The sequence below is a fragment of the Rhinatrema bivittatum genome, chromosome 6 (assembly GCF_901001135.1).
Source record: "Rhinatrema bivittatum chromosome 6, aRhiBiv1.1, whole genome shotgun sequence".
Classification (NCBI taxonomy): domain Eukaryota; kingdom Metazoa; phylum Chordata; class Amphibia; order Gymnophiona; family Rhinatrematidae; genus Rhinatrema; species Rhinatrema bivittatum.
The window spans coordinates 323,428,613-323,456,520 of record NC_042620.1 but is presented as its reverse complement, the minus strand read 5'-3'; the positions used below and the strand labels follow the sequence as shown (position 1 = coordinate 323,456,520).

General features: G+C 45.7%; 1 protein-coding gene across 1 annotated transcript in view; it reads right to left on the bottom strand.

Annotated features, from left to right (window-relative positions):
* Positions 1-27,908, bottom strand: part of LONRF3 (LON peptidase N-terminal domain and ring finger 3) — a 91,198-nt gene that overhangs the window by 19,205 nt on the left and 44,085 nt on the right. Inside the window, exons 8-10 of the mRNA XM_029607590.1 lie at positions 23,863-24,021; positions 13,637-13,799; positions 3,363-3,512 (exon numbers count right to left, since the gene is read on the bottom strand). Coding sequence (XP_029463450.1) covers positions 3,363-3,512; positions 13,637-13,799; positions 23,863-24,021 — 472 coding nt within the window. The remainder of the gene's footprint in view (positions 1-3,362; positions 3,513-13,636; positions 13,800-23,862; positions 24,022-27,908) is intronic.

Sequence of the window (27,908 nt, the reverse complement as noted above, 5' to 3'; positions counted from 1 at the left end):
ACTAGAATTAGGGCATCCCGACAGTGAGGTTCCAATAATTAGAAAAGTAGTCCAAATGCCTGTAACTAAAAACTCACCTGAGCTAAAAAATTCTAACTTATCCCTATCAATTAAAAAGCAGAATAAAAATACAATCAAAAAACAAACTTTGAAATGTTTGTATGCTAATGCCAGAAGTCTAAGAAGTAAGATGGGAGAATTAGAATGTATAGCAGTAAATGATGACATAGACTTAATTGGCATCTCAGAGACATGGTGGAAAGAGGATAACCAATGGGACAGTGCTATACCGGGGTACAAATTATATCGCAATGACAGAGAGGAGCAGTCGGGAGGAGGTGTGGCGCTTTATGTCCGGGATGGCATAGAGTCCAACAGGATAAACATCCTGCATGAGACTAAATACAAAATTGAATCTTTATGGGTAGAAATCCCTTGTGTATCAGGGAAGACTACAGTGATAGGGGTATACTACCGTCCACCTGGTCAAGATGGTGAGATGGACAGTGAAATGCTAAGAGAAATTAGGGAAGCCAACCAAATTGGTAGTGCAGTAATAATGGGAGACTTCAATACCCCAATATAGACTGGGTAAATGTATCATCGGGTCACGCTAGAGAGATAACGTTCCTGGATGGAATAAATGATAGCTTTATGGAGCAAATGGTTCAGGAACCGACGAGAGAGGGAGCAATTTTAGATCTAATTCTCAGTGGAGCACAGGACTTGGTGAGAGAGGTAACGGTGGTGGGGCCGCTTGGCAATAGTGATCATAATATGATCAGATTTGATTTAATGACTGGAAAAGGAACAGTGTGCAAATCCAAAGCTCTCGTGCTAAACTTTCAAAAGGGAAACTTTGATAAAATGAGAAAAATTGTTAGAAAAAAACTGAAAGGAGCAGCTACAAAAGTAAAAAATGTCCAAGAGGCGTGGTCATTGTTAAAAAATACCATTCTAGAAGCACAGTCCAGATGTATTCCACACATTAAGAAAGGTGGAAAGAAGGCAAAACGATTACCGGCATGGTTAAAAGGGGAGGTGAAAGAAGCTATTTTAGCCAAAAGATCTTCATTCAAAAATTGGAAGAAGGATCCAACAGAAGAAAATAGGATAAAGCATAAACATTGGCAAGTTAAATGTAAGACATTGATAAGACAGGCTAAGAGAGAATTTGAAAAGAAGTTGGCTGTAGAGGCAAAAACTCACAGTAAAAACTTTTTTAAATATATCCGAAGCAGAAAGCCTGTGAGGGAGTCAGTTGGACCTTTAGATGATCGAGGGGTTTAAAGGGGCACTTAGAGAAGATAAGGCCATCGCGGAAAGATTAAATGATTTCTTTGCTTCGGTGTTTACTGAAGAGGATGTTGGGGAGGGTACCCGTAATGGAGAAGGTTTTCATGGGTAATGATTCAGATGGACTGAATCAAATCACGGTGAACCTAGAAGATGTGGTAGGCCTGATTGACAAACTGAAGAGTAGTAAATCACCTGGACCGGATGGTATACACCCCAGAGTTCTGAAGGAACTAAAAAATGAAATTTCAGACCTATTAGTAAAAATTTGTAACTTATCATTAAAATCATCCATTGTACCTGAAGACTGGAGGATAGCAAATGTAACCCCAATATTTAAAAAGGGCTCCAGGGGCGATCCGGGAAACTACAGACCGGTTAGCCTGACTTCAGTGCCAGGAAAAATAGTGGAAAGTGTTCTAAACATCAAAATCACAGAACATATAGAAAGACATGGTTTAATGGAACAAAGTCAGCATGGCTTTACCCAGGGCAAGTCTTGCCTCACAAATCTGCTTCACTTTTTTGAAGGAGTTAATAAACATGTGGATAAAGGTGAACCGGTAGATATAGTATACTTGGATTTTCAGAAGGCGTTTGACAAAGTTCCTCATGAGAGGCTTCTAGGAAAAGTAAAAAGTCATGGGATAGGTGGCGATGTCCTTTCGTGGATTGCAAACTGGCTAAAAGACAGGAAACAGAGAGTAGGATTAAATGGGCAATTTTCTCAGTGGAAGGGAGTGGACAGTGGAGTGCCTCAGGGATCTGTATTGGGACCCTTACTGTTCAATATATTTATAAATGATCTGGAAAGAAATACGACGAGTGAGATAATCAAATTTGCAGATGACACAAAATTGTGCAGAGTAGTTAAATCACAAGCAGATTGTGATAAATTGCAGGAAGACCTTGTGAGACTGGAAAATTGGGCATCCAAATGGCAGATGAAATTTAATGTGGAAAAGTGCAAGGTGATGCATATAGGGAAAAATAACCCATGCTATAATTACACGATGTTGGGTTCCATATTAGGTGCTACAACCCAAGAAAGAGATCTAGGTGTCATAGTGGATAACACATTGAAATCGTCGGTTCAGTGTGCTGCGGCAGTCAAAAAAGCAAACAGAATGTTGGGAATTATTAGAAAAGGAATGATGAATAAAACGGAAAATGTCATAATGCCTCTGTATCGCTCCATGGTGAGACCGCACCTTGAATACTGTGTACAATTCTGGTCGCCGCATCTCAAAAAGATATAATTGCGATGGAGAAGGTACAGAGAAGGGCTACCAAAATGATAAGGGGAATGGAACAACTCCCCTATGAGGAAAGACTAAAGAGATTAGGACTTTTCAGCTTGGAGAAGAGACGACTGAGGGGGGATATGATAGAGGTGTTTAAAATCATGAGAGGTCTAGAACGGGTAGATGTGAATCGGTTATTTACTCTTTCAGATAGTAGAAGGACTAGGGGACACTCCATGAAGTTAGCATGGGGCACATTTAAAACTAATCGGAGAAAGTTCTTTTTTACTCAACGCACAATTAAACTCTGGAATTTGTTGCCAGAGAATGTGGTTCGTGCAGGTAGTATAGCTGTGTTTAAAAAAGGATTGGATAAGTTCTTGGAGGAGAAGTCCATTACCTGCTATTAGGTTCACTTAGAGAATAGCCACTGCCATTAGCAATGGTTACATGGAATAGACTTAGTTTTTGGGTACTTGCCAGGTTCTTATGGCCTGGATTGGCCACTGTTGGAAACAGGATGCTGGGCTTGATGGACCCTTGGTCTGACCCAGTATGGCATTTTCTTATGTTCTTATGTTCTTATGTTCTTTATGATTGTGTCAGGCACAATAGTAGAAATTGACGTCAGACTCACTGGTCTGTTTCCTGTATCACCCTTTGATCTCTTTTAAAATATGGCAATACATTGGCATCTTCAGTTTCACATAATTCTGCATGGCACCACCGTTTTCAGCTGTCACTACTACAACATTGCTTTCTGATCAGTTAAAAAGCTATATGCCCTATACATGGTTTCTGAAGGAATTGTACAGCACCTACTTGTGGATCAGGATCCTTCGCAGGCATTGGACCAAAATGACTGAGAATTCGGTGCTTGAGCATTTGTTTCAGAGAGTTAAACCACTTGTATGCCTGCTCATAGACTGAATCATGCAACGTGAGCAGCTCAGCATACTTCTCCCCCTGGACCTGCAGCATTAAGAAAAAGGCAAGAAAGAAGTGAGCCTGCTACTTTGAGAACCTGAATTATAGTTTTTGATTCATAAAATCTTACATCTGAACCAGACCCAGCCTACTAAAAAGGAAGTGCTATGCTGGAGAACAAGATGAAATTATTTTTTACCTGATTATTTCCTTTCCTCTAGAACAGGCAGGCCAATCCACACAAGTGGGTTATGCACACCAACCAGCAGATGGAGACAGAGACAAACTGACCCGCTGATGCTCCCATATATAGTACTGATCCTGCAGCCTGCCAGTATTCCTGGAAAAACCAACTGTGGACAACTATAACATATAACTGTAAAACCAACTCCAGAACTGTGTGCTATCTGGTATACTTGCCTCCGGAAGAATAAGCATTAGCACTGGACTCACTGCAATAAGAAATGAGTCAAGAGGACTTACTCGCTGAACTGTTGTATGACCTGGATATCATCACTTGTCTCTGCTGCCATTATGCCCCTGAAAGAAGCAAACTGTATGACCAGTCCCGGGCAGGAATGTGTACTGGCCTGCCTGTTCTATAGGAAAGGAAATTATCAGGAAAGAACTAAAATGTAATCTTCCTCGTCGCCCAAGACAGGCCAGACCACACAAGTGGGATGTACCAAAGGTAATCCCTGAAAGGGTGGGGGGCTGCTTTCAAGACCGCTCTGGCAAAAGACATGCCTTGCTGAGCACAAAGAGCCGATAATGCCTGCAGAACATATTCAGGGAAGACCATGTCGCTGCCTTGTATATCTCCAAAAAAGAGATAGCAACCAACTCTGTCCAGAACACTGCTTGTGTTCTTGTTGAATGTCTTCTAACTTGTTTAGGCAAAGGTTTTTCAGTGTCCACATATACTGCCATAATAACCTCTTTAATCCACCGCGCTGCTATGGCTTTTGACACCACTTCTTTCTTAACTCAGCCATGAAGCACAAACAGCCGATCAATCTTTCGTTAGTGACCTTAAGATACTATAACAAATGCCGCTGCACATCTATGTAGAGTAAGGCTCAAAACTCTCGCTCATCCTGAGAGCTGTCCGGCAGTAGAATAAGACTAGTTCATATGAAAACCTGAGACTACCTTAAGGAGAAGTGAAGGCACTGAACTGATCTGCATTCTATCCTAAGTAATCAACAAGAAAAGCTCCTAACAACAATTGAGCTTGCAATTCCGAAATCCTCCTTGTTGAGCAAATTGCAAACAGGCACACCATTCTTATAGTCAGCAATCGTAAGGAAAGCTGTTTGAAGGGGAGAAAGGTGGGACCAGCCAAAAACGTCAATACCAGGTGCAGGTCCTGTAACGGAATAGGTAACCTCAATGGCAGTCTGATATACTGTAATCCCTCTTAAAAAAAAAAAAATCTAGCTATGTCCAGATGGCACGAGAGAGGCCTACCCTGAACCTGGCACCAATAAGTTAAGGCTGCAACCTGCACCTTCAATATCTTAAAGGCCAAACCTTTCAACAGCCTTCCTGGAGAATGTCCAAAATGAAGGGTATCCCTGCTCAGGTAGGATGTTTCGCACACCAGTTCTCGAAAACTCTCCAGACCCTAATATATGTGGGAGAGATAGAAAACTTTCGAGCTCACAATAAGGTGCTCACCACTTGTGTCCAATATTCCCGCTTCAATAGCCTAGACCTCTCAAAGGCTAAACCGTAAGATAAAATTGATCTGGATTGTCATGAAGAATTGGTCCCTGGTGGGAGAAAATCCCTTGTTACCGGAATTTTCCATGGCCTGTCAACCAACAGCTGCTGGAGATCCGCATACCAAGGTATGTGTGGTCAATCCAGGGCCATCAGAAGAACTAGCCCCAGATACTTCACAACTCTCTGCAATAGTCTGCTGATCATAGGCTACAGGTGAAAGAGAAAGCAGCTGGTCCTGTGGCCAGTCCTGCATGAGAACATCTATTCCGAGAGCTTGTGGGTCTCTTCTGCAACTGTAAAACCAGTGCACCTTGGAGTTAGTGCAACTTGCTATCAGATGTAGGCATGGTGAGCTGAAAGGTGTCTACCAGTTCCCACTCCCCTGAACATTGCCCACCCCTGCAACATGAGAGTGCCTGAAGATGCTGTTCTGCCCATGGTAGTAGCTCGTCCATTTCTAGAGACCTGGTGACAATGGGTTCCTCCTCGATGATAGATGTATGCTACTACCGTGGCATTGACAGACATCACCCTTGATTGCTCTTCCACTCAACTGGTCCACAAACTCCAGGAAAGCCAAGCAAATCACCCAAGCCTCCAGGTGATTGATGGATCAGTTTGCTTCCTCTGAGGGATCACTGCTCCCGAGCCACCAACTCTTGAAAGTGGGTTCACCATCCCTGGAGACTTGCATCTATGGTGACTACTATCCAATTTGGAATTTCCAAATCCGCCCCCTTTGGAAAGATGTTCCCTCTGCATCCACCAAAGTAGTTTCTGCCTCACCTCCACTGGAAGGGCCAGTAATAATAGGTATTCCTGTGACTAAGGATTCCAGCAGGTTAGCAATGATCTCTGCAGCAGTCGCATATACTCTTGCCCATGGAACAACTTCTAAGGTTGCCGACATAGATCCCAATGTCTGAAGATAAGACTAGATCATCGGCCAAATTGTTACTCTCAGGGCCTGTATTTGCTCCCACAGCTTCTGCATACGTTGTTCCAGGAGGAAAGCTTTGCGTTGTACCGTGTCAAATCAGATTCCCACGTACTCCAGTGCCTGCGCCAGCTTTCGACTGCTCTTGGCTAGGATCACTACCCAGCCGAGGTCCTGTAGCAACTGAACTACTGTGAGAGATGACCTGACCTTTCAGGCAAACACAAACTTGAGACTGTTCAACCAGTTGTCCAGGTACAAGTGAACCAATATGCCCTCCTTGTGCAAAGCAGCAGCTGCCACCACCAGTACGTTGGAAAACGTCCACAGTGCCATAGCCAAACCGAAGGGTAGAGCCCAGAATTGGTAATGTCAGCCAAGGATCGCGAAAGTTTTCAAAACAGTTTTCCTGCAGTATTACTCAATGTCAAAGCAAAATGCCTCTAAAAAAAAACACAAAACCCACCATAACTATGTACAATAACCCTTCAACAAGAAAAAGAAATAACTGGCTCACTTAACCCTCCTAGGAACTGAACCAGTAGAACCACTTGAGGACAGTCAATCCAATTTCTGCAGATCTGAAAACAAAATCAATCAATAACTGAGTAGACTCTCCCTTACTTCCATGCGTTCCCTGGGAGGGACTCTGGACTGATCCGTGGTACTTTAGGAACGAAAATTATCAGGTAAGAAACTAATTTTCCTTTTCCTGTACGTACCTGGATCAGTCCAGACTCCTGGGATGTACCAGAGCTTTCTTACCTGGGATGGGGGATCTGGAGAGGCCCGCTCTAAGCACTGCTTCTCCAAAGCCTCCTTCACCCGGTGCCTGAACATCCAGTCTGTAGTGTCTGGCAAAGGTATGTAAAGACTTCCAAGTCGCCACCCTGCAGATCTCCTGCGGTGAGACCATTTGACACTCCGCCCAAGACGACGCCTGCGAACAAGTAGAAGGAGCCCGAAGACCAAACGGTACAGGCTTACCATGCAGTAAATATGCCGAGCATATAGTCTCTTTCAACCAATGCGAAATCGTAGCTTTAGATGCCAAATTTCCTCGTTTCGGACCAGCCCACAGCACAAAAAGATGGTCCGTCACACGAAACGTGTTAGTAACTTCCAGATAACGCAACAACGCCCGATCATCATCCATCATCTGTAAGTCTTTAGACATAGGGTCTGACCGGTCCAAAACTAGAAACGATGGAAGCTCCACTGACTGATTCATGTGAAAAGCAGACACCACCTTCGGAAGAAAGGAAGGAACCGTCCGCAAGGACACACCAGAATCCAAAATTCTCAGAAATGGCTTCCTACAGGATAGAGCCTGGAGCTTCGATATCCTGCGAGCAGATGTGATAGCGATAAGGAAAATCACCTTTTACGTGAGAGCCTTTAATGTAGCCGTTTTCAGAGGCTCAAAGGGCGCTGTACACAGAGCTGAGAGAACCAAGTTCAAATTCCAAGAAAGAATGGGGGTGCCTGATCGGGGGATGTAAATGCTTTGCCCCCTTTAGGAAACTAGCCACATTGGGGTGAGCAGCCAATGTTACGCCTTGAATGGAACCGTGCAAACAACCAAGAGCTGCCACCTGAACCCTCCGGGAACTAAACGATAAGCCCTTGGCGAGTCTGGATTGTAAGAAACCTAAAATATCCGACACCGAAGACTGAGTAGAAACAATCACCTGATCCACGCACCAAGATTCAAAGATTCTCCACTCCTGCACATACGTGAGGTTGGTGGATGTCTTGCGCGACTGGAGAAGTGTTGCCACCACAGTGTTCGAATACCCTTTGCTCCTAAGGCGGCGCCTCTCAAAAGCCATGCCGCTAGACAAAAGCAATCAACCTCTTCCAAAACACATGGGCCCTTGATGGAGAAGGTCCGGGAGCAGTGGCAACCGCAGGGGACCCGCCCCTGCCAGATTGACCAGGTCCGCAAACCAAGGCAGTCTCAGCCACTCTGGAGCTAAGAGGATGACTTCTGCTGGGTGTATCACCACTTCCTGAGCACTTTGCCTATCAGCAGCCAAGGAGGGAAGACTAACAGCAGCACGTCGGTTGGCCAGGGCAACACCAGATCATCTACCCTTCTGCTCCTGTTTCTCTGCGGCAACCGAAGAAGCACGGAGCCTTGGCGTTCTGAAATGTTGCCATGAGATCCATGCGGGGTATGCCCCCACATGTCGCATATGAGCTGGAAAGCTTAGTCTGTGAGCTCCCATTCCCCAGGATCGAGGCGGTGCAGACTGAGAAAGTCTGCCTGAACGTTGTCTACTCCTGCCATGTGAGATGCTGCAATACTTACTAAATGCTTCTCCTCCTAGCTAATCAGCTGCCTAGCTTCTGTGGCCACTGGATGGCTCTTGGTTCCCCCTTGGCAATTGATATAAGCCATTGTGGTCGCATTGTCGGAAAGAATTCTGACTGATTTCCCCTGGAGGAGAGGGCAGAATGCTTGCAACGCTAACCACACTGTCCTGGTTTCCAGATAATTGATTGACCACTGAGATTCTTCCTGGGACCACTGTCCCTGCACTGCTTTCGTCAGGCAAACCGCTCCCCAACCGGAGAGACTGGCATCAGTGGTTACCACTGTCCATTCAGGCACCTCCAGGGTAACTCCTCGGGATAAGTTATCCGAGATAAGCCACCAATCGAGGCTGGAGCGCGCCGTATCCATAAGAGGGAAAGGTAAATGAAACTGTTCGGAGACTGGATTCCAACACGAAAACAATGCTGACTGTAAAGGACGCATATGAGCAAAGGCCTAGGGCACCAGCTCTAGGGTGGAAGTCATGGAGCTGAGAACCTGCAAATAATCCCGCACTCTGGGGAGACGGCCAATATGTACAAGGTAAGGAACACTCTCCCCTGTTGAGTGTCGCATAGAGCTCCCAAAAACTCCAAAGACTGGGTGGGTACCAGTCAGTTCTTGGCTAAGTTGATCACCCAACCCACTGATCGCAGGAGTTTAAGCACTTTGCGAATTGCCAACGAGAGACTCCAACTTTGCCCAAATTACCAGTTGTCCAGGTATGGATGCACCAGGAACCCCTCTCTGTGCAGATGAGCTGCCACCACAACCATTACATTGGTAAACGTTCTGGGCGCGGTGGCAAGACTGAAGGGCAAAGCTCGAAACTGAAAATGGCAACCGATCACAGAGAACTTCAGAAACTTCTGGTGGTTGGCCCGAATGCCTATGTGAAGATATGCTTCTGTTAGGTCCAGTGACGCCAGAAACTCTCCTTTTCTTACAGAGGCAATGACTGACCGCAACGTCTCCATGCGAAAACGTGGCACCCTGAGGCAGTGGTTTATGTGCTTCAAATCTCTCCGCTTAACTCCGCTTAACTTCAACTCTCTCCGCTTAACCTCCAAATCCCATTTAAAAAACATACCTCCATCAGACCTATCAGAGAGTCCTACAGAGACTCATTACAGGCACCTCCTGCAAAAACCTTTAACCATAGGACTCTCAGAGACAGGGCTTTCTCTACAGCAGGACCTACCTTGTGGAATTCTATACCACCAGAACTGAGACAGGAACCTTGCCTCCCCACTTTCAGAAAAAGACTTAAAACCTGGCTATTCTTGAAAGCCTTTCCAGACACCAACTGAACCCACTCTCAACTTAAGCAACTAAGAACTCCCGTCAGAGTAATCAACAACCTTTGACAACTCAATAATGTTCTCTCTTTTTAATGAGGCAGGTTTATTTACCTTGGTTCTATTTACCTTGGTCATTCTTTTGTTATCTCAGTGTTAATCTCTCTTTTGCCTTCTCTTCATTCCAAGTTGCATTTTATCCCTGTTTTATTGTAACTGCTACCTTATTCTTCTATCACATGTTAATGTTTTTAAGTTATTAAGTATTTATTCTGTTGTCACACCTTGTTATTTGTAACCGGCATGATGCGACTCCCATCGCGAATGCCGGTATATAAGAAATTTAAATAAATAAATAAATAAAATAAATCCAGAATGGGTCGGAAGGACCCCTCTTTTTTGGGGACTACGAAGTAAATGGAATAATGCCCTTTTCGCTGCTCCACCTGAGGAACCAGGGTGATGGAGCCGAGTTGCAGAAGGCGTAGCAAAGTATCTTGTACTGCCTGTCGTTTCTCTTTGTAACCGCATGGGGAGAACAGAAACCGCTCCGGAAGGCGGTGTGCAAAATCTAAAGCGTAGCCTTGATTTATCACAGCAAGGACCACTGGTCAGACGTCACCTTGACCCATTCCTCGTAAAACAGGACAATCTGCCCCCAACAGCTGGAACAGAGGAATGGGTCGGCATCCCTTCATTGGGAAGACTTGGCCCCAGATGCGGACTGGGTAGCCCCGGTTCTGCCAAAGCGTCGGCCATGAAAGGGCAGAGACCAGGGCTGTTGGCGACCGGACGCTTGCCGAAAGGAAGAAGCAGGAGCTCTGGACGGACGAAATCTCCGATTCCCTCTGAATCGAGACCGGGAAGAAAAAGAAGCCCCTCGATTTGGGCCTATCCTCTGGCAGTCTGTGAACCTTGTTCTCCCCCAGGGATTAAATCATATCCTTGAGGTCCTTGCCAAAAAGCAATTTACCCTTGAAAGGCAACGACACCAGCTGAGCCTTGGAGGAAATATCCGCTGACCAGTTTAACCACAGGAGCCGACGAGCAGAGACTGCCGACACCATGGATCTGGCCGAAGTCCGTAACAGATCATAAATGCATCCACACTATAAGTGATCAAAGCTTTCAGACGCCCTGCTTGCTGTGCTTCTGCATCGGAAAGACCAGCATTAGCCTGTAACTGCTGAACCCAGCGAAGGCCTGCTCGTAAGGCAAAATTGCGGCACATAGCTGCCCGCACTCCCAGTGCCGAGACTTCAAAAATTTTCTTGAGCAATCAGCACAGCCTTGCACCTCCACCATCTGCTGGAGACAGAGAAATACTGCCGGACTGTAGGTGGCACCATCCTATTTAAGGCGGAGTTTTGTTTTGAAAACTTCTGTCTCCATCTGCTGGGGGGGCAAAACCCAGGAGTCTGGACTGATCCGGGTACGTACAGGGAACTGCCAATTGTCTGCTTGAAGGGGTATATGAAGATAGGCTTCCAACAGATTGAGGGAGGTAAGAAACTCCCCCTTCTGCACTGCTGTAATGCCGGATCGCCAAAGTTCCATTCTGAAGTGAGCCACGTGTAAAAACTTGTTTATGCCTTTCAGATCCAAAACAGAGGGAAGGCCCCTTCCTTTTTTGAAACCACAAAATAAATGGAAGAGAACTGTACCTTCCTGATCCTTTGGGACTGGAACTACAGCCTTTAAGTATACCAACTGTTGCAAGGTGGCTTGGATGGCCACTTGCTTTTTTGTGAAATTTCATGGAGAAGCCATAAAAAAAAAAAAAAATTTGGCAAAAATCCAAAAAATCCTGCAGGACCCATTGGTCTGAAATAATCTAGGTCTATCTTTGATAAAACTGAGATAGACACCCCCCCTATCTCTGATACCAGAAGACAGACCCCCCAGATCTTCATTGGGAGGACCAGGCATCTCTGAAACTGGAGCTACCATCCTTACCAGCCTTCTTTGGCTGGAAGGACTGCATTTGTCCTGTAAGACAGACTTTCAAGTTCCCAAACTCCTGGAAAGAAGAAAACGCTACAAGTTGCAAACACACCCCTTAGAAAAGGGGACTCGTAGGGTCAACTTAGCTTCCAGTAGAAGCAGAAACAGTCTCCCCATCGATTTTCCATTTTCTCTAGTACATCCCCAAATAAGAGATTATCTTTAAAGAGTAACAGTCAGATTTGACTCTGAAATAGAGGCACAATGCTTTTTGTCAGCTAACACTATCACAGACTCAGCCACTGTACAAGCCAAGTCATAGCCAACAACCACTAGAAAAGCAGCCCTGGCTCCAAATATGGAGCATTATCTCCCAGTATCTCCTTGGCCAGAGAGTGTGCCCTTTGTGGCACTAAGCAGCATGTGGAAACCTGCAAATTCATAGCCATCGCTTCATAGGCTTGTTTCAAGATAGCCTCAAATTCTACAATCCTATGCATTCTTCAAGACCACTCCACCTTCAACTGGTATGGTGGTATGCTTCATGAATGAATGCACTAGAGTATCCACCTTGGGAAAATGCAACTTCTCCTGTGCCCTTGGATCTAAGGGGTAGATGCCAGCCAACCATCAACCTCCTCTGAAGTTCGCTTCTGGAGCACTCCATTTCAAATCAATCAGTTTCTGAGCTGCTTCAAGCATCGGGGGGAGGGGGTGGGGGGAACACAAAACAAAAACAATAACGTTTTACGCAAGCTGACCAAGACTGGATTCTTCTTCTGTGCCTTTCCTAAATCTGCTCCGACAGCAGTCTGGGCAACTTCTCATGATGGAAAAGCCTTAGCATACTCCTGTGAGGCTCCACATCCGGCAGGATCTCCCAATTTTCTAGGACTACCTCTCCCCGCTGGTTGCAAAAGATTCTGACCCATCCGAATCCTCAGAGAAGACACGCGGTCCTCATTCTCATGTATGCAATCCCCTCCGTCTTCCTTTCACTGCTTGTTGGTCTTTCAAGAGGGAGAAAAGGCAGCTCCGGGCATTTTGTACTCCTCGAAGGTGGTGGTCTTGGCTGAGATGTCTTCTTGTTCTGGTACACTATCCTTTCTGTTCTTTGCAAACGATCAGGCCTTTAAAAAAAATTCTAGCCAGGAGACTGTGGCAAGATCCATGCCTGGCCCTTTTGGGATGGTTAACGAGACTTCTGAATCTAGACTCTTGGCAGCCATGGGTATAGGGAACAAGGGGGGGGAAGAGGTGGTCAGAGCAGAAGCATGTCCATCATGAGCGACCTCCCCTGCCTGCCCCTCAGGCTGGCCCTGAGGGGCTCCAACTGAAGCAAACTACCCTGCTGCCCAACTCTTTGGGCCTCAAAACACCTGCTGCAGAGACTAATGGAGGCTGTGGGATGACTGCCCTCATATGGCAGGCACCACAAATACGAAGCCTTTTCCTACGCTTCTCCTGGGCACTATTAGTACTGTTCTACCACACGAACTAAAATGGCTGCCAGTACACCTGATACCCAGCAGCCACGATGGCTTGGATCAAACTGTGCTCTGCAACTCTTCTGCTGGTTTCCCCTCGGCAACGGCAGCATTGCAGTGATCTGCTCTCCCTGACAACTGTCGCTCAGCTGTGAGCGACAGAAATTGTGTCCTTGTGTCTCGTCACTTCCACCCTATACTCTCAAAGCTGTGCTGCCTGTAGAAAGGAGACCCCTGGACAGCTATGCCCGCATGGTGCTGACGTCAAAGGCAGGTCAGAGGTGCCGTGATAGAGAACCCATGCCATGCTGGAAGCCTGGACTTTTTTTTTTTTGTTGTTGTTTGCAGAGTCCTGCAATCAAATCCAGCCCCCAATGCTCCTTGCTGCTCGCACCCCGAAGGAAGGAGTTAATAAGAGCAAAAAAAGTAAGCAGGAAATGCTTACACAAGCCTACCTTCTCATCTTCAATGTATTCGATATCTGCTGTATTGTATCCATCACGCTGGCCATGCTGTACCACCTTAAACCTCCTCTTCCCAATGCTGTCCACTACAGATCGGCCATCGGAAAAGAATTCTACGTTTCGAATCTCCAGCAAGCAGCCATAATCTGCAAATCTAGTAATCAAAGTTCATGCATCAGTTTCAGGTAGAGATCTAATATTTTTAGCTCTGTAGTGCTTAATATATATATATATATATATATATATATATATATGAACTTTCAAGATCTTGGTCCTTTCTTCACACTTGACCTAAACAGCATTAAAAAATAAAAAGCCAGATGGCAATTCTGAAAGAAAACTAAAATCCTCCAAAACACACAAAAAACAAACACCTCACCACAAGAAACTCAAGTGCTTTACTAGTGTGCCAGGATTCATTCTAAAAGCTTTCAAATATGTGTACATGAAAGAATCTTTGGAGGATGCTGCGTGGACCAAAAGAGTCAGTTTGCACCTTGACAGTTTTGTGCTGCGTTCCCCTAACTCCCAACTTCATCTTAGAGGCTCCAAAAAACACTTCTTGGCTCAACCACTTCCTCCAAAGTGTAGCTTGAGTGCCACTACCATCTTCCTCCCCTCCCAAAGAATGAGGGTACCATGAGCAGTCTTGATGAATGGGGGGAGGGTGATCTAAGTTTGTATCTCCCACACGATACTGCATGCAATTCTACAGCCTCAGCCATGCAGGCGGCTCTCAGATTTATTTTTTGAATGTATTTATTATTTACCAGTCCAAAGAAAACCATGCTCTTAAAAGGTTACATAAAAGGTCTATATTCAAAGGCATTTGTCCAGGTAAACTTGAATATCATTGACACTTAGCCAGATAAAGGGAAGGGGCATTCCAGGGTGGAATGGAGTTACCCAAATAAGCCTAAGCCTCCAAAACCCTTTGCAGCACAGAGCTCACAAGACATTCGTTTTGTTGCTTTGCCAGTAGTGCTGGAAGCCACCGACATCGCAGTAAGAGTACCTCGATCCCACACTAGAGGGAGGATGCTGGGTGGGGCAGGGAAAGGAGAGAAGTAGGCCAGAGGTAAGTGGTTTTCACTAAACCGGGGTGGGAGGGTGCCTTCAGGCCAGCAGGTCCAAAGATTGGCTCACTCAGGTACAGCATCAGGCCGCTGGGTCTGCTTGATTGAATTTTAATTTTCCCTGCTAGGCACTTAAATGGCTATTCTCTAAATATTGCTGGTCAAGGTTAAAAAGTTATCTAGGTGCCTACTGTATATATATTCCTCTATAATATTTAAAAATGTAATGTATTAATGGTTATTTTATATTGTGATGTAAACTGAATGATATTGTGACATTGTGTTTTTTTTGTACATTGCTCTGGGTGATTTTTAATCTGAAGAACAATTAATAAATTAATTAAAAAACCAAAACAAAAAAGATCAACTAACTTCAAAACCTAACCAGCTAAATTTGAATATTGCTGGTTAAACTTTCCAAGTTTTAGGGGTAGGTATTCCTAGATACATTTGAGGATATTCAGTGTGATGTTTAGACTTATGAATATCCCTGATAACTTAAGTTATCCACTGTAGGATTTGTTTGAATACTGGCCTCATCGTTTACAACAAAAACAGAACCTTGCATTGGAGAAAATTCTCATGCACCGAAGGCCCTACAGATCAAATAGTTAAATTTTTGTAGTGTTCATGCAGGAGCTAAACTGCATTCTCATTCTATTTTAATATAAATGAGGGACTAGTATGCAGCCTGCTAATACACAGCAACACATTTTTACAGTATCTTTCCCTGCAGCTCTGCCTGGGGTACCATTCATTTGATTGGTTAACACAAATAAGGTAGCTTTAAGATCCTCTTGTATTTAAATGGTCTTGGTTACATTAAACCTGCAATAATGAACTGAAAGATCAACTTGCAGAGGAGAAACAGATCTTTAAAAACAGCCCATGCTTTCATATACAGAATGCGAAAATAAGGCTCCATGCCTCCAGGAAACTCCAATTCATTCCCAAAAACTTCTATAAACAGATTGGCTCTAGATAAAATGTGAGCAAAACGCAGCTGCTGTATTTAGAGAATCTGGTGGTTTAAATACACAGAATTCCAAAAAAATGATTCACAATTTGTCTCAAGAGCCAATGAGCCCTATCAGCACAGATAGCTTTCAAACCTACAAGAGGGGAACAATAAGAGTCAACAGGCTAGTCCAATCCTGGGGTTTATCCCATAGTATGCATGGACTTAAGAGTAATCAAAAGAAATGAGAAATTACTACTTACCTGATAATTTCAGACAGTCAGATGAATCCAGAACAAGTGGATTATGCACCTCTACCGGCAGATGGAGACGAAGCAAGCTGATGTCAAAGTATATATACTCCTGTAGTGACATAAGCCCGCCAGTATTCTCTGCAAAAGCAACTGTGGACAGACTAGCAAAAAACTTGCCTAAAAAAAGATAACCATGTCAAAACTCAGCTAACAGGCACACTGAGCTCAGCCAAGATGATAACACTAGACCAGGGACTGGAGCAGTATTTACTCGTAATCCCTGAAACATGCAGGCACACAGGAGGATCATTATGCAATCATTCGGCAGCCAAGGGAAGGAAGCTGGATTCTTCTGACTGTCCTAAAGAAAAGGAAATTATCAGATAAGTAGTAATTTCTCATTTCTTAGCATCCAGTCAGATGAATCTAGAACAAGTAGGATGTACCCAAGCAACTCCTGAATAGGCAGGAGGCTACCTGCAGACCAGTCAAAAACACACGCAAAGGCAGTGTCCTCCCAGGCCTGAACATACAGACGATAATATGTGGAAAAGGTGTGTAAGGAGGACCATGTCACAGCTCGGCAAATGTTGACGGGAGACAACAATTAACTTCCACTAGGGCTCAGGCAGTGTCGTGGGAGGAATGAGCCCTATCCTGACTAGAAAACGTCTTGCCAGCATCAATGTATGCTGCCATGACTACCTCCTTAATCCAATGGGCTTCTCTAGCCTGGGAGGCCAGTTCTCCTTGCTTAGTTCTGCCGTGAAGAACAATTAGGCAATCCGTTTTCCGTAACAGCTTGGTAACCTCTAGATACTAGATGTGTCTCTTGACATCCAGGGATTGAAACAGACTATACACCTCTGCGGCTTCCTCTCTTTCAAGTGGAATTCAGTGACCACCTTCGGTAAAAAAGGAAGGAAGGAACAGTTTGCAGCTGTATCGCCCCTGGAGTCACCGAGGAAGGGCTCCCAGCAAGACAAGGCCTGCAGTTCGGAAATGCTATGTGCAGAACAAATTGCTACAAGAAACAGTTTTCAAAGTCCGTAACTGCACAGACAGGCCATGCACTGGCCGAAAAGTAGGACCCGCTAAGAAATCCAAGACCAATTCAGACTCCATAAGGATACTGGAAACTGCAAGGGAGGGCGAAGATGTTTCACGCCTTTCAGGAAATGGGTCACATCAGGATGAGCTGACAAGGAACCACCATTCACCTGACTCCTGAAACAGGAATTAAGGGCCAAACCTTTATTCAAGCCATCCTGCAAAAATTCCAAAATGAGTGGAATCTTGGCCTCGATCCTCACTCTCCAAACCTGCACAAAGATCAAGGAAGTGGAGAACTTTCTAGCTCTCAGTAAGGTGGAAGTCACCTTACTGAGATTTCCCCATTTCAACAAGAGAGCCTTTTCAAGTGCCATACCATAAGACAAAACAGGAGGCGAAACCATTAGGAGTGTCCACAGATCTGTATACCAGTCTGGAGCCACCAAGAGAACCATCTCTCTGTAGCGCTCGATCCTCCAAACCAATCTGCCCAACATGGGCCATGAAGGAAAGGCATATAGTAACTTATCTTCCAAGCACTCCTGCACTAAGGGCATCGATCGCCAATGACTTTGGATCTCTCCTGTGGCTGAAGAATTGCAGAACTTTCGCATTGTGCTAAGTCGCCAGGAGGTCTAAGAACGGAAGACCCCAGCAGTCCAGAATCAGCTGAAATGCCTACTCTCCCTGATGAGCAAGTCTGCCCTTACGTCATCTCTTCCTGCTTCGTGTGAGGCTGAGATCTGGAGATGCACTTCTGCCCATTCCATAAATTGATCTATTTCTAGTAACACGTGTTGGCTCTTGGTACCTCCGACGATTGATGTAAGCCACAGTCTTTGCTTTGTCCAACATCATTCAGACTGATCGACCTTGCAGCCTGTCACCAAACTGTAAACATGCCAACCGGACCATCCTGGCTTCCAGCTGATTGATGTTCCAGAGAGACTCTTCTGCATTCGTGTCCTTGCACCGTCAGCTCTCGACAGTGAGCTCCCCAACCAAGAATACTCTCATCAGTTGTCAGTACTAGCCAGTCCAATGGGGCAAGGGAGACTTCCCTCCTCAGATCTGCCTGCAGCCAACACTGCAGTTGGGAGGAGACCTCCATCGGCAAGTGGAACCAAGTTGAACAGTCCTGAGACTGCGGGTTCCACAGAAACAGCAGGGAGTGCTGCAGAGGACGTATATGTGCCCTTGCCCACGGTACCACTTTCAGGGTTGCTGCCATTAAGTCAAGTACCTGCAGGTAAGACCACATGGTTGGGCACAGAGTGTTCTTCAACAGACACAGGCTGCGCCAACAACTTCTGAATTCGAGCTTCAGGCAGGAAAACCTTGCTCAGCTTCGTTATGAATCGAACCCAGAGGTATTCCAATGACTGAGCAGGCTGAAGACTTCTCTTGGCCAGGTTCACTACCCAGCTGAGCTCCCACAACAGGGAAATCACCTTGTGAGTCACCAGGCGGCTCTCTTCTAGCGACTTTGTGCAAATCAGCCAGTCGTGCAAATATGGGTGTACTAGGATTCCATCCTTCCTCAACTCTACCACAACTATTACCATTTCCATGGAAAAGGTTCTGGGACTGGTGGCCAGACCAAAGGGTAGTACCTGAAACTGAAAAGCAACCCAGAACTACAAACCGCAGGAAATGTTCATGTTCTAGTCGGATGGGAATGGGAGATACAGCTCAGACAGATCCATCAGAAATCCCCCCACACGGCCATTATCACAGAGCACAACGTTTCCATGCGAAAATGCTTCACGTGCAGATGATGGTTGATGACTTTGAGGTCCAGAATGGGACAAAAAGAGCCCTCCTTTGGCACAATGAAATATCGCCCCATATTTTCTTGAGACTTTGGCATTGGGACCACAGCCCTCAGACTGAGGAACCTTGTCAATGAACCCTACACTGCCTGCTTCTTCTGTGGGGAGTGACAGGGAGATTCCATGAACATGTCCTGAGGAACACTATGAAACTCCATCGCATAACCTTCTCATATCGCCTCCAGGACCCACTGACCCACCTCTGATAACAAAAAGAGAGAGAGAGAGAGAGAGAGGCATCCCCCCTATCTCCTGTTCCCGGGGGTGGGTCAGCAAACCTTCATTGGGAGGCTCAAGAGGTTCCACTCCCCAAGCCTGTGCCTCTTCTGGGTTGTTGGGGACGAAAGGACTGAGACCTACCGAAGGGTAGAGTCTTTTGAAAGTTCACGCCTCTATAGAGTCGAAAACACTTGGATCCTCTAGCACGACCTCTCAATAGAAATTAAAGGAGAGCTGCACCTGCTTTTTAGCCTTTGGAAAATGAGGAACCGGAGATTCACCCCACTTAATGGCCAGTTTCTCTAACTCACTGCCAAACAGAATGAGCCGTTAAAGGGCAATCTGGTGAAGTTAGCCTTGGAGGTCGCATAGGCCAACCAATTTCTCAACCATAACTGACACCTGACCGCTACTAATCGAAGCCACTCCCCTGAATGAAGTGCAGACCAAATCACAGCATGCATCTGCCAAGAAAGCAGCATTTGGTTCCATAACTGCCCTGGAGTTTACTCCAGAATCAACCTCCTGGGAGAGAAGCAAACAAGAGAGCCATCAAGGAACAACAAGAAGCGATCTGCAAGGTCATTTCTACCACTTCAAATGCTTGTTTAAGGATAGTCTCAATCTTTATCATGGAGCATCCCTCAAGGCCGTTCCTCCTTCCACGGGAATAGTGGTCCACTTGGAGACCGCACACACAAGTGCATCTACCTTCGGAAAATGTAAGCAGTCTCTTGCCACTGGATCCAGAGGGTACAGGCCATCCAAAACCTGACCCCCCTTTGAAATTAGCCTCTGCGCAGATGAAATTTAATGTGGACAAGTGCAAGGCGCATAAAGGGAAAAATATCCCTTGCTGTAGTTACACGATGTTAGGTTCCATATTAGGAGCTACCACCCAGGAAAAAGATCTAGGCATCATAGTGGATAATACTTTAAAATCATCGGCTTAGTGTGCTGCAGCAGTCAAAAAGGCAAACAATGTTAGAATTATTAGGAAGGGAATGGTTAATAAAAAATGGAAAATATCATAATGCCTCTATTGCTGCATGGTGAGACTGCACCTTGAATACTGTGTACAATTCTGGTCGCCGCATCTCAAAAAAGATATATAGTTGCAATGGAGAAGGTACAGGAAAAGGGCAACCAAAATGATGAAGGGGATGGAACAGCTGCCCTATGAGGAAAGGCTGAAGAGGTTAGGGCTGTTCAGCTTGGAGAAGAGATGGCTGAGGAAGGATATGATAGAGATCTTTAAAGTCATGAGAGGTCTTGAATGAGTAGATGTGAAATCGGTTATTTACACTTTCGGATAATAGAAGGAATAGGGGGTACTCCATGAAGTTAGCAAGTAGCACATTTAAGACTAAGCGGAGAAAGTTCTTTTTCACTCAATGTACAATTAAGCTCTGGAATTTGTTGCCAGAGGATGTGGTTAGTGCAATTAGGGTAGCTGGGTTCAAAAAAAGTTTGGATAATTTCTTGGATAAGTCCATTAACTGCTATTAAATCAAGTTGACTTAGGGAATGGCCTCTGCTATTACTGGCATCAGTAGCATGGGTTCTTGCCAGATTCTTGTGGCCTAGTTTAGTCTCTGTTGGAAACAGGATGCTGGGCTTGTTGGACTCTTTGTCTGACCCAGCATGCAATTTCTTATGTTCTTATGGATTCATCCACTACTGAAGGGATGCTCTCATCCCAAGGGTCAGGGAGATTTGGTGGGATAATAGCAGGGCTAATCCCATTGACTGTGGAAGCCCCACATGTGCAAATGAGTCAGAGGAACCATATATCCAATAAGGACCAGGACCGACTGACACACTGTCCTATTGAAAGACAGACCTTGCTAGGCCCATCAGCAATGAAATTCTTTGGATGGAGAGAAACTTTCCTGAAGATACTATCCAGGCTCCTATGAATTAAGTTCTTTGAAAGGGAACCAAATTTAACTTGGCAAAAGTTGACCTGGAAGTACTGAGGAGCCAAATGGTAGTTCAGGGGACTCCAGAATTGACAGAAATTGATCCATCCCCACCCATGGTGTAGGAATAGGAACATGAAGCTGTGCCACTACTACTGCAAGGCATTTTGTGAACAACCTTGAGACTGCTGAGATGCAAAGGGGAATGTGTGTAGTTTGCATCTTTCACCACAAACCTGAGAAACCTCTGATGGGCAGAGTGAATGGGAACATGTGCAAAAGCATCTTCCAGATCCAGCACACACATCCAATCTCTTAGCTGAATTAAGATTATCGGGAAGGACTTCATCTTTATGCTCTCGTGAACCAACATCATGTTCAGTCGCCTCAAGACTAGTATAGGCCTCAATCTCCTTGATGACTTCGGGATTGAAAATAGCAGGAATAAAATCCCTGGCCACATGGCTGAGAAAGCGCAGGTTTGACTGCATTCTGCTGAAGGAGTGACTCCATCTCCAGGTGCAATTGAAGAGTGAAATCTGTTGGGCTGGAGGAAGGCGAGAGAAGCGCAACCGGTAGCCATTACTCCACAGTTTCCAGGACCCATCAAGTTGGTGACAAAGCCATTCCAGAAGGAAGGACTCTTTCCCCCACCCATTGGAGTAGTTGGTGATGTGGGTCTCAAAACTAATCAAGAACCGGTCCTGGGTTAATGCTATATCTACTGCTGAACCTTTGGCTGATGCCTCTGACGGCCCTGAGCGGGCAGCTGCTGAAGAATGGGAGAAGCTTGATATTGAAAGAAAGAAAGCATGGAAGGGACATCTGAAAAAAAATAGATACTTGTAGGAAAAATAATGGCTGTCAGGCAGAAGCCAGTTTGTTCCCCATTGCAGCTGAAAACTAATGTGGACTGGAGTTCCTTAAAACAAAACGGTCATCTCTTGAATTTTATTCAGCGACAAAGTTGTCCTCTGTACAAGGTACATCCAAAAGATGATCACGTATGTCCTCTCAGAGGCTACTCTCAAAACCGTACAAGCTTTAGGCTCCAATGGAAGCAGCCAAATACCTGACTGCTGTATCAAAAGTTTAAGCAGAATGGATGAGGTACTTCTCACACTCCCCAACAGAAGTCTGTCTGCTCTGCGTTTAACGATTCCATCACTCTTTAGCATTTACATGTATTCATACAAATATTCCACTATGTAGAGCTTGTGGGCCGCAATCTGGGTACTCAGCACAGATCCCTGAAAGACCTCCCCACCAAACCTGCAAATGCGTTTACTGCTTTACTGAACTGAAGAGTGGGTGCATGTTGGGACTTGTCAGATGTCACCCACAAGTTATGGCTAATTCATGCCTGCTTGTTGACAGAAATAATCCATGCACACCATAGGGCAAATGGAGAGGAAATCAGGGCTGGATTAGCTTGAAGAAAAACAAAATGGAGCCAGTTGGCAGCAATCTACCTTATAAATGGCCTGTGACCGACGGCCCGCAAATGCGCAGTAGAGCGCAGCTCTACTGCGCATGTGCGGGCAAGGATGTCGATCAGAAAAAAAAAATGGCGGTGGGGCCGCAGGAGCGGGAGGAGAAGCAGCGGCGCCGCGCGCGCGCGCCGCTGCTTCTCCTCCCCAGATCTGCCGGCAGATCTCGGGGGGGGGGGGGGGGGGTGTGTCACTCCCGCGCCCCCCCACCGAGATCTGCCGGCAGATCTCGGGGGGGGGGGGGGGGTGTCCCTCCCGCGCCCCCCCCCCCCGAGATCTGCCGGCAGATCTCGGGGGGGTCACTGCCGCGCGCGCGGGAGTGACCCCCCCGAGATCTGCCGGCAGGAGCGGGAGGAGTTAATGGAGCCGGGTGAGGGTTGCGGGAAGTCGCGCTTACGGCGCCGGGAGGAAATGGAGGTGGGTGAAGGGAGGGAGAGGGGGACTGAGTGAGTGGGAGGGAGGGAGAGGGGGACTGAGTGAGTGGGAGGGAGGGAGAGGGGGGACTGATTGGGAGGGAGAGGGGGGACTGAGTGAGAGGAGAGGGAGGGTGGAGAGGAGTGGGTGGGGGAGGGGGGTGGTGAAGAGTGAGGGGAGAGAGAATGAGGGGGAGGTGAGAGACAGAGGGATGTAGCCCGTTTTAACGGGCTTTACGGCTTGTAAAAATATATTTTTACTTGCTAAACAATACTTGGCTCATTTCCAACTGGATACAGACATCAGGAGTTCTTGAGCATATTGAAAGAAGGGGCAAATGTAGTCTGGAAAACACACACACAGTATTATCTTTGAGCAATATTTAAGTTGGACCAGCGAAAGATATCACCTGCAAAAAAAATAAATCATCCAACATCCACTACATGAGGTAACTGAACAATACGGACTTCAGAGGTCCCGCGTGCACAAGTGTAAACTTTAAAGCAGTCTTTATATTGACCAATAAGGTATCCAACTTTCTACAGAAGCAGGATAACTACTAGCAGCTCTGCACTGTAAGACACACTCCCTACACGGATTTACATTTTTCAGAGACAAAACGCAGCAACGTGTGGTTTTAAGCAGTTAACCTTTCAGGATTTTAGGGATTGGCGGTTCCTATTCTATAGAGGAGATTGTGCAGACGCAGTATGTAGAAAGAATGTCTTAAGTCAGGTTATAGTCTAGCTGACACTGAATTAAAATAGAGAGTAATTTCAGTGGCTTTGATCAGCAATGCACCATCGAACTGCCGATCATCTTCGCACACGAAGGAAACACACTGCGCTTCTACATTGCTCCTCTGCTTCAGTTTTGGAAACAGGATTTTTAACAGAAACAGGTTTTTCCACACTATATATATAAAAAAAATATATATATATCTCATGCTTTCAAGAAAAGCTGTGGTTTTGTTTTGGTTTTTTTTTTAAATCCACTCACCCCTTTACTGGGTCATCAACACACATCCCAAACTGTTTGGTGCCAGTTTCCATGCATCTTCGAATCATCAGCCGGTAGCAGGGCTCAAAAATGTGAAGAGGGCAAGGGACCGTAGGATATGCCATTGTGCAAACAAATATAGGGACGCTTTGATTTAAGCTGCAATTTAGATTTTAAAAAAAATTATATTACAATAAATACATATTCACAAGCACATGAAGATGTCATAGAAGTACAGCAAAGTTCTTCAACTACTAACAGATTTTTAAAAAAAATGGATTTTTCATTAGTTATTTCAACCCAATCTGACCAACCAGCTAAAACCAAAATCTTTGCCAACCAATCCTAGGTCTAAGCCTACCATGGAGAAATTCTTATTTGTTAATTTTCTTTCCATGAATCCTGCTACACCAGTCCAGATAGGTGGGTTATGTTCCCCTACCAGCAGACGGAGGCAGAGTACACAGCTTCTTCCATGACATCACTACCACTACTACATAAAAAAAAAAAAAAATGCAGCACAGAGAAAAACCCAGTATAAATATATGACAAAATACGAAACAGAAAGGTACATATTCAAAATGCAAAAACAGTTCAAAATTGGAGAGAAGATACCCCCTAGAATGCCATACCTGTATTAACCTGACAAAAGCAGAACAGACGTGGAAAAAGAGGAAAAAAAAAAAAAAAGAGAGGAGGTAAATAACCTGCAATGAATATATACAAAGCAGACACATGAAAAGGGAAAACTCTAACCTCTTTAGTCTTTCCTCATAGGGGAGCTGTTCCATTCCACTTATCATTTTGGTCGCCCTTCTCTGTACCTTCTCCATCGCAATTATATCTTTTTTGAGATGCAGCAACCAGAATTGTACACAGTATTCAAGGTGTGGTCTCACCATGGAGGGATACAGAGGCATTACGACCTGCTATGTGAGATGCTGTGAGAGCCACTAGATAAAGCTCTACCCAGGCAAAGAGCTTGTGAACCTCCTGAGCCACCAAATGACTTCGTTCTACTCTGCCGATTGATATATAGGCTACTGTCATTTCATTGTCCGAGAACACATGTACTGCCTGGCCCTGAATCTGAGGGAGAAAGAACAGCAGTGCCCTCCGCACCGCCCTTGTTTCCAGACGGTTGATTGATCAGGACGCTTCCACTGGGGCCCACTGCCCTTGGGCCGCTGATCCTTGACACACACTGCTCCCCAAAATGTTGAGACTAGCATCTATGGTCACTACCACCCAGTCTGAAACCTCCAGATCCACTCCTTTCTCCAAATTGACCACGATAGCCACCACGAGAGATTGGACCTTGCCTCTTCCTGGAGTGGCAATGGCACTTGAAACTCCTCCAACATCAGATTCCAACGGGATAGGCGAGCTTTCTATAAGGGACACATGTGCGCAAAAGCCCATGGCACCAGATCTAGCATAGGACTTGCAAATATTCCCAGACCTTGGGGATTGGCAGGTCCCTCAGACGAACCACTTGCGACTGCAACTTGAGAATCCTTTCCAGGGTGAGGAACATCTCTTGCACCATGGTGTTGAAGCTCGCACCCAGATAGTCCAAGGACTGAGATGGGACCAGCTGACTGTCTAGTTTATCACCCAGCCTAAGGACTCCAGGTTCTCAGTCACTCACCGAATGTAGGCAAAGCACTTCCCTTCAGACTTCACCTGAATGAGCCACTTGTCGAGATAAGGATGAACTAGCATCCCCTTGTGATAAATTGCAGGAAGACCTTGTGAGACTGGAAAATTGGGCATCCAAATGGCAGATGAAATTTAATGTGGATAAGTGCAAGGTGATGCATATAGGGAAAAATAACCCAGGCTATAATTACACAAATTTTGGGTTCCATATTAGGTGCTACAACCCAAGAAAGAGATTTAGGTGTCATAGTGGATAACACATTAAAATCGTCGGTACAGTGTGCTGCGGCAGTCAAAAAAGCAAACAATGTTGGGAATTATTAGAAAGGGAATGGTGAATAAAACGGAAAATGTCATAATGCCTCTGTATCGCTCCATGGTGAGACCGCACCTTGAATACTGTGTACAATTCTGGTCGCCGCATCTCAAAAAAGATATAATTGCGATGGAGAAGGTACAGAGAAGGGCTACCAAAATGATAAGGGGAATGGAACAGCTCCCCTATGAGGAAAGACTAAAGAGGTTAGGACTTTTCAGCTTGGAGAAGAGACGACTGAGGGGGGATATGATAGGTGTTTAAAATCATGAGAGGTCTAGAACGGGAAGATGTGAATCGGTTATTTACTCTTTCGGATAGTAGAAAGGCTAGGGGGCACTCCATGAAGTTAGCATGGGGCACATTTAAAACTAATCGGAGAAAGTTCTTTTTTACTCAACGCACAATTAAACTCTGGAATTTGTTGCCAGAGGATGTGGTTAGTGCAGTTAGTATGGCTGTGTTTAAAAAAGGATTGGATAAGTTCTTGGAGGAGAAGTCCATTACCTGCTATTAAGTTCACTTAGAGAATAGCCACTGCCATTAGCAATGGTAACATGGAATAGACTTAGTTTTTGGGTAATTGCCAGGTTCTTATGGCCTGGATTGGCCACTGTTGGAAACAGGATGCTGGGCTTGATGGACCCTTGGTCTGACCCAGTATGGCATTTTCTTATGTTCTTACTTCTGAGGGCTGTTGCCACTACCACCATCACCTTTGTGGACATTCAACACTGTAATCAATCCGAAGGGCAGGGCTTAAGACTGAAAATGCTCTCCTAGCACAGTGAATCGCAGAAATCTTTGATGATCCTCCCTGATGGAAATATGGAGATATGACTCAGTCAGATCAAGAGAGGCCAGGAGCTCCCTCCTGTGCACCGCTGCAATCACTGTTCTCAAAGTCTCCATCCAAAAATGTGGGACCTCAATGTCCCATTGACCCTTTGCAGATCCAGAATGGGCCGAAATGAGCCCTCCTCCTTGGGAACCACGAAGTACACGGAATACCTTCCCCGACCATGCTCCCTCAAGCTGCACCAGGAGAATGACTTCCAATTGCTTTAGGCATAGCAGAGTGTCCCACACTACCGCTTGCTTGGCGAGCAAAGCACAACGGGACACTACGAAGGCCTCCTTGAGGGGTTGAGAAGATTCTAATGCGTAGCAGTCTTATTATTTCCAGCACCCACTGATCAGAGGGAATTCTGGTCCACTCCTCGTAAAAAAACGGGACACCCTTCTTCAGACAGCCACAAGGGAGAAGTGGACCAACCTGTCTTCATTGGGCAAGCTTGGCACCTCTGGACCACTGTCTGGAACCCTCTTTGGTTGGTCTACAGGTCCTCCAAAAAGGACCCTGATTTTGTGAAGAAGAACTGGACAAACTTCTGCCACAAAATCTCGTCTCATGGAAGCAAGAGCGAGATGGAAAGATCTTTAGTGCCCCCTTATCCTCAGGCAACCTATTACCCTTAGAGTCTGCCAGATGCTTCATTGGCTTCTCCAGGACCTCACCAAACAATAACTATTCCTTAAAAGGGAGATTAGCAAATTGCATCTTTGACCAAACATCTGCTGACCAATTGCATGGCCACCATGTTCCTAGCCAAAGTGCGAAGCAAATCAGAGGACATCCGCCACATAAAAGACAGATCCCCTTCCAGGCGAGCATCCTGGCTAGCAGCCCGAGTGGTACCTCCAGTGGCCTCCTGTGCCTTTTACACCCAGCACAAACAAGCCCTCTGCATAAGGCTGGCGTAGATTGTAGCCCTTAGGCTCAGAGCAGAGACGTCAGATAGACAGTCTGTTCAACAGGACCTCCAGCTTCCGATCTTGGACATCCTTCAAAACCGCCAACCCTGCCACAGGAATGCTAGTCTTCGTCACTGCTGATACCACCGCATCTACATCTCCAAGATGCTGTCGGGTAGGGGGTACAATCTGGCCATAGCCCTGGCCACCTTCAAACTGGCTTCTGGTGATTGACTGCAGGTTTGCACATCTACCATCTGCTGGAGACAGAGAAATAATGAGGGACTGCAGATGGCACTCTGTTATGTAGCAG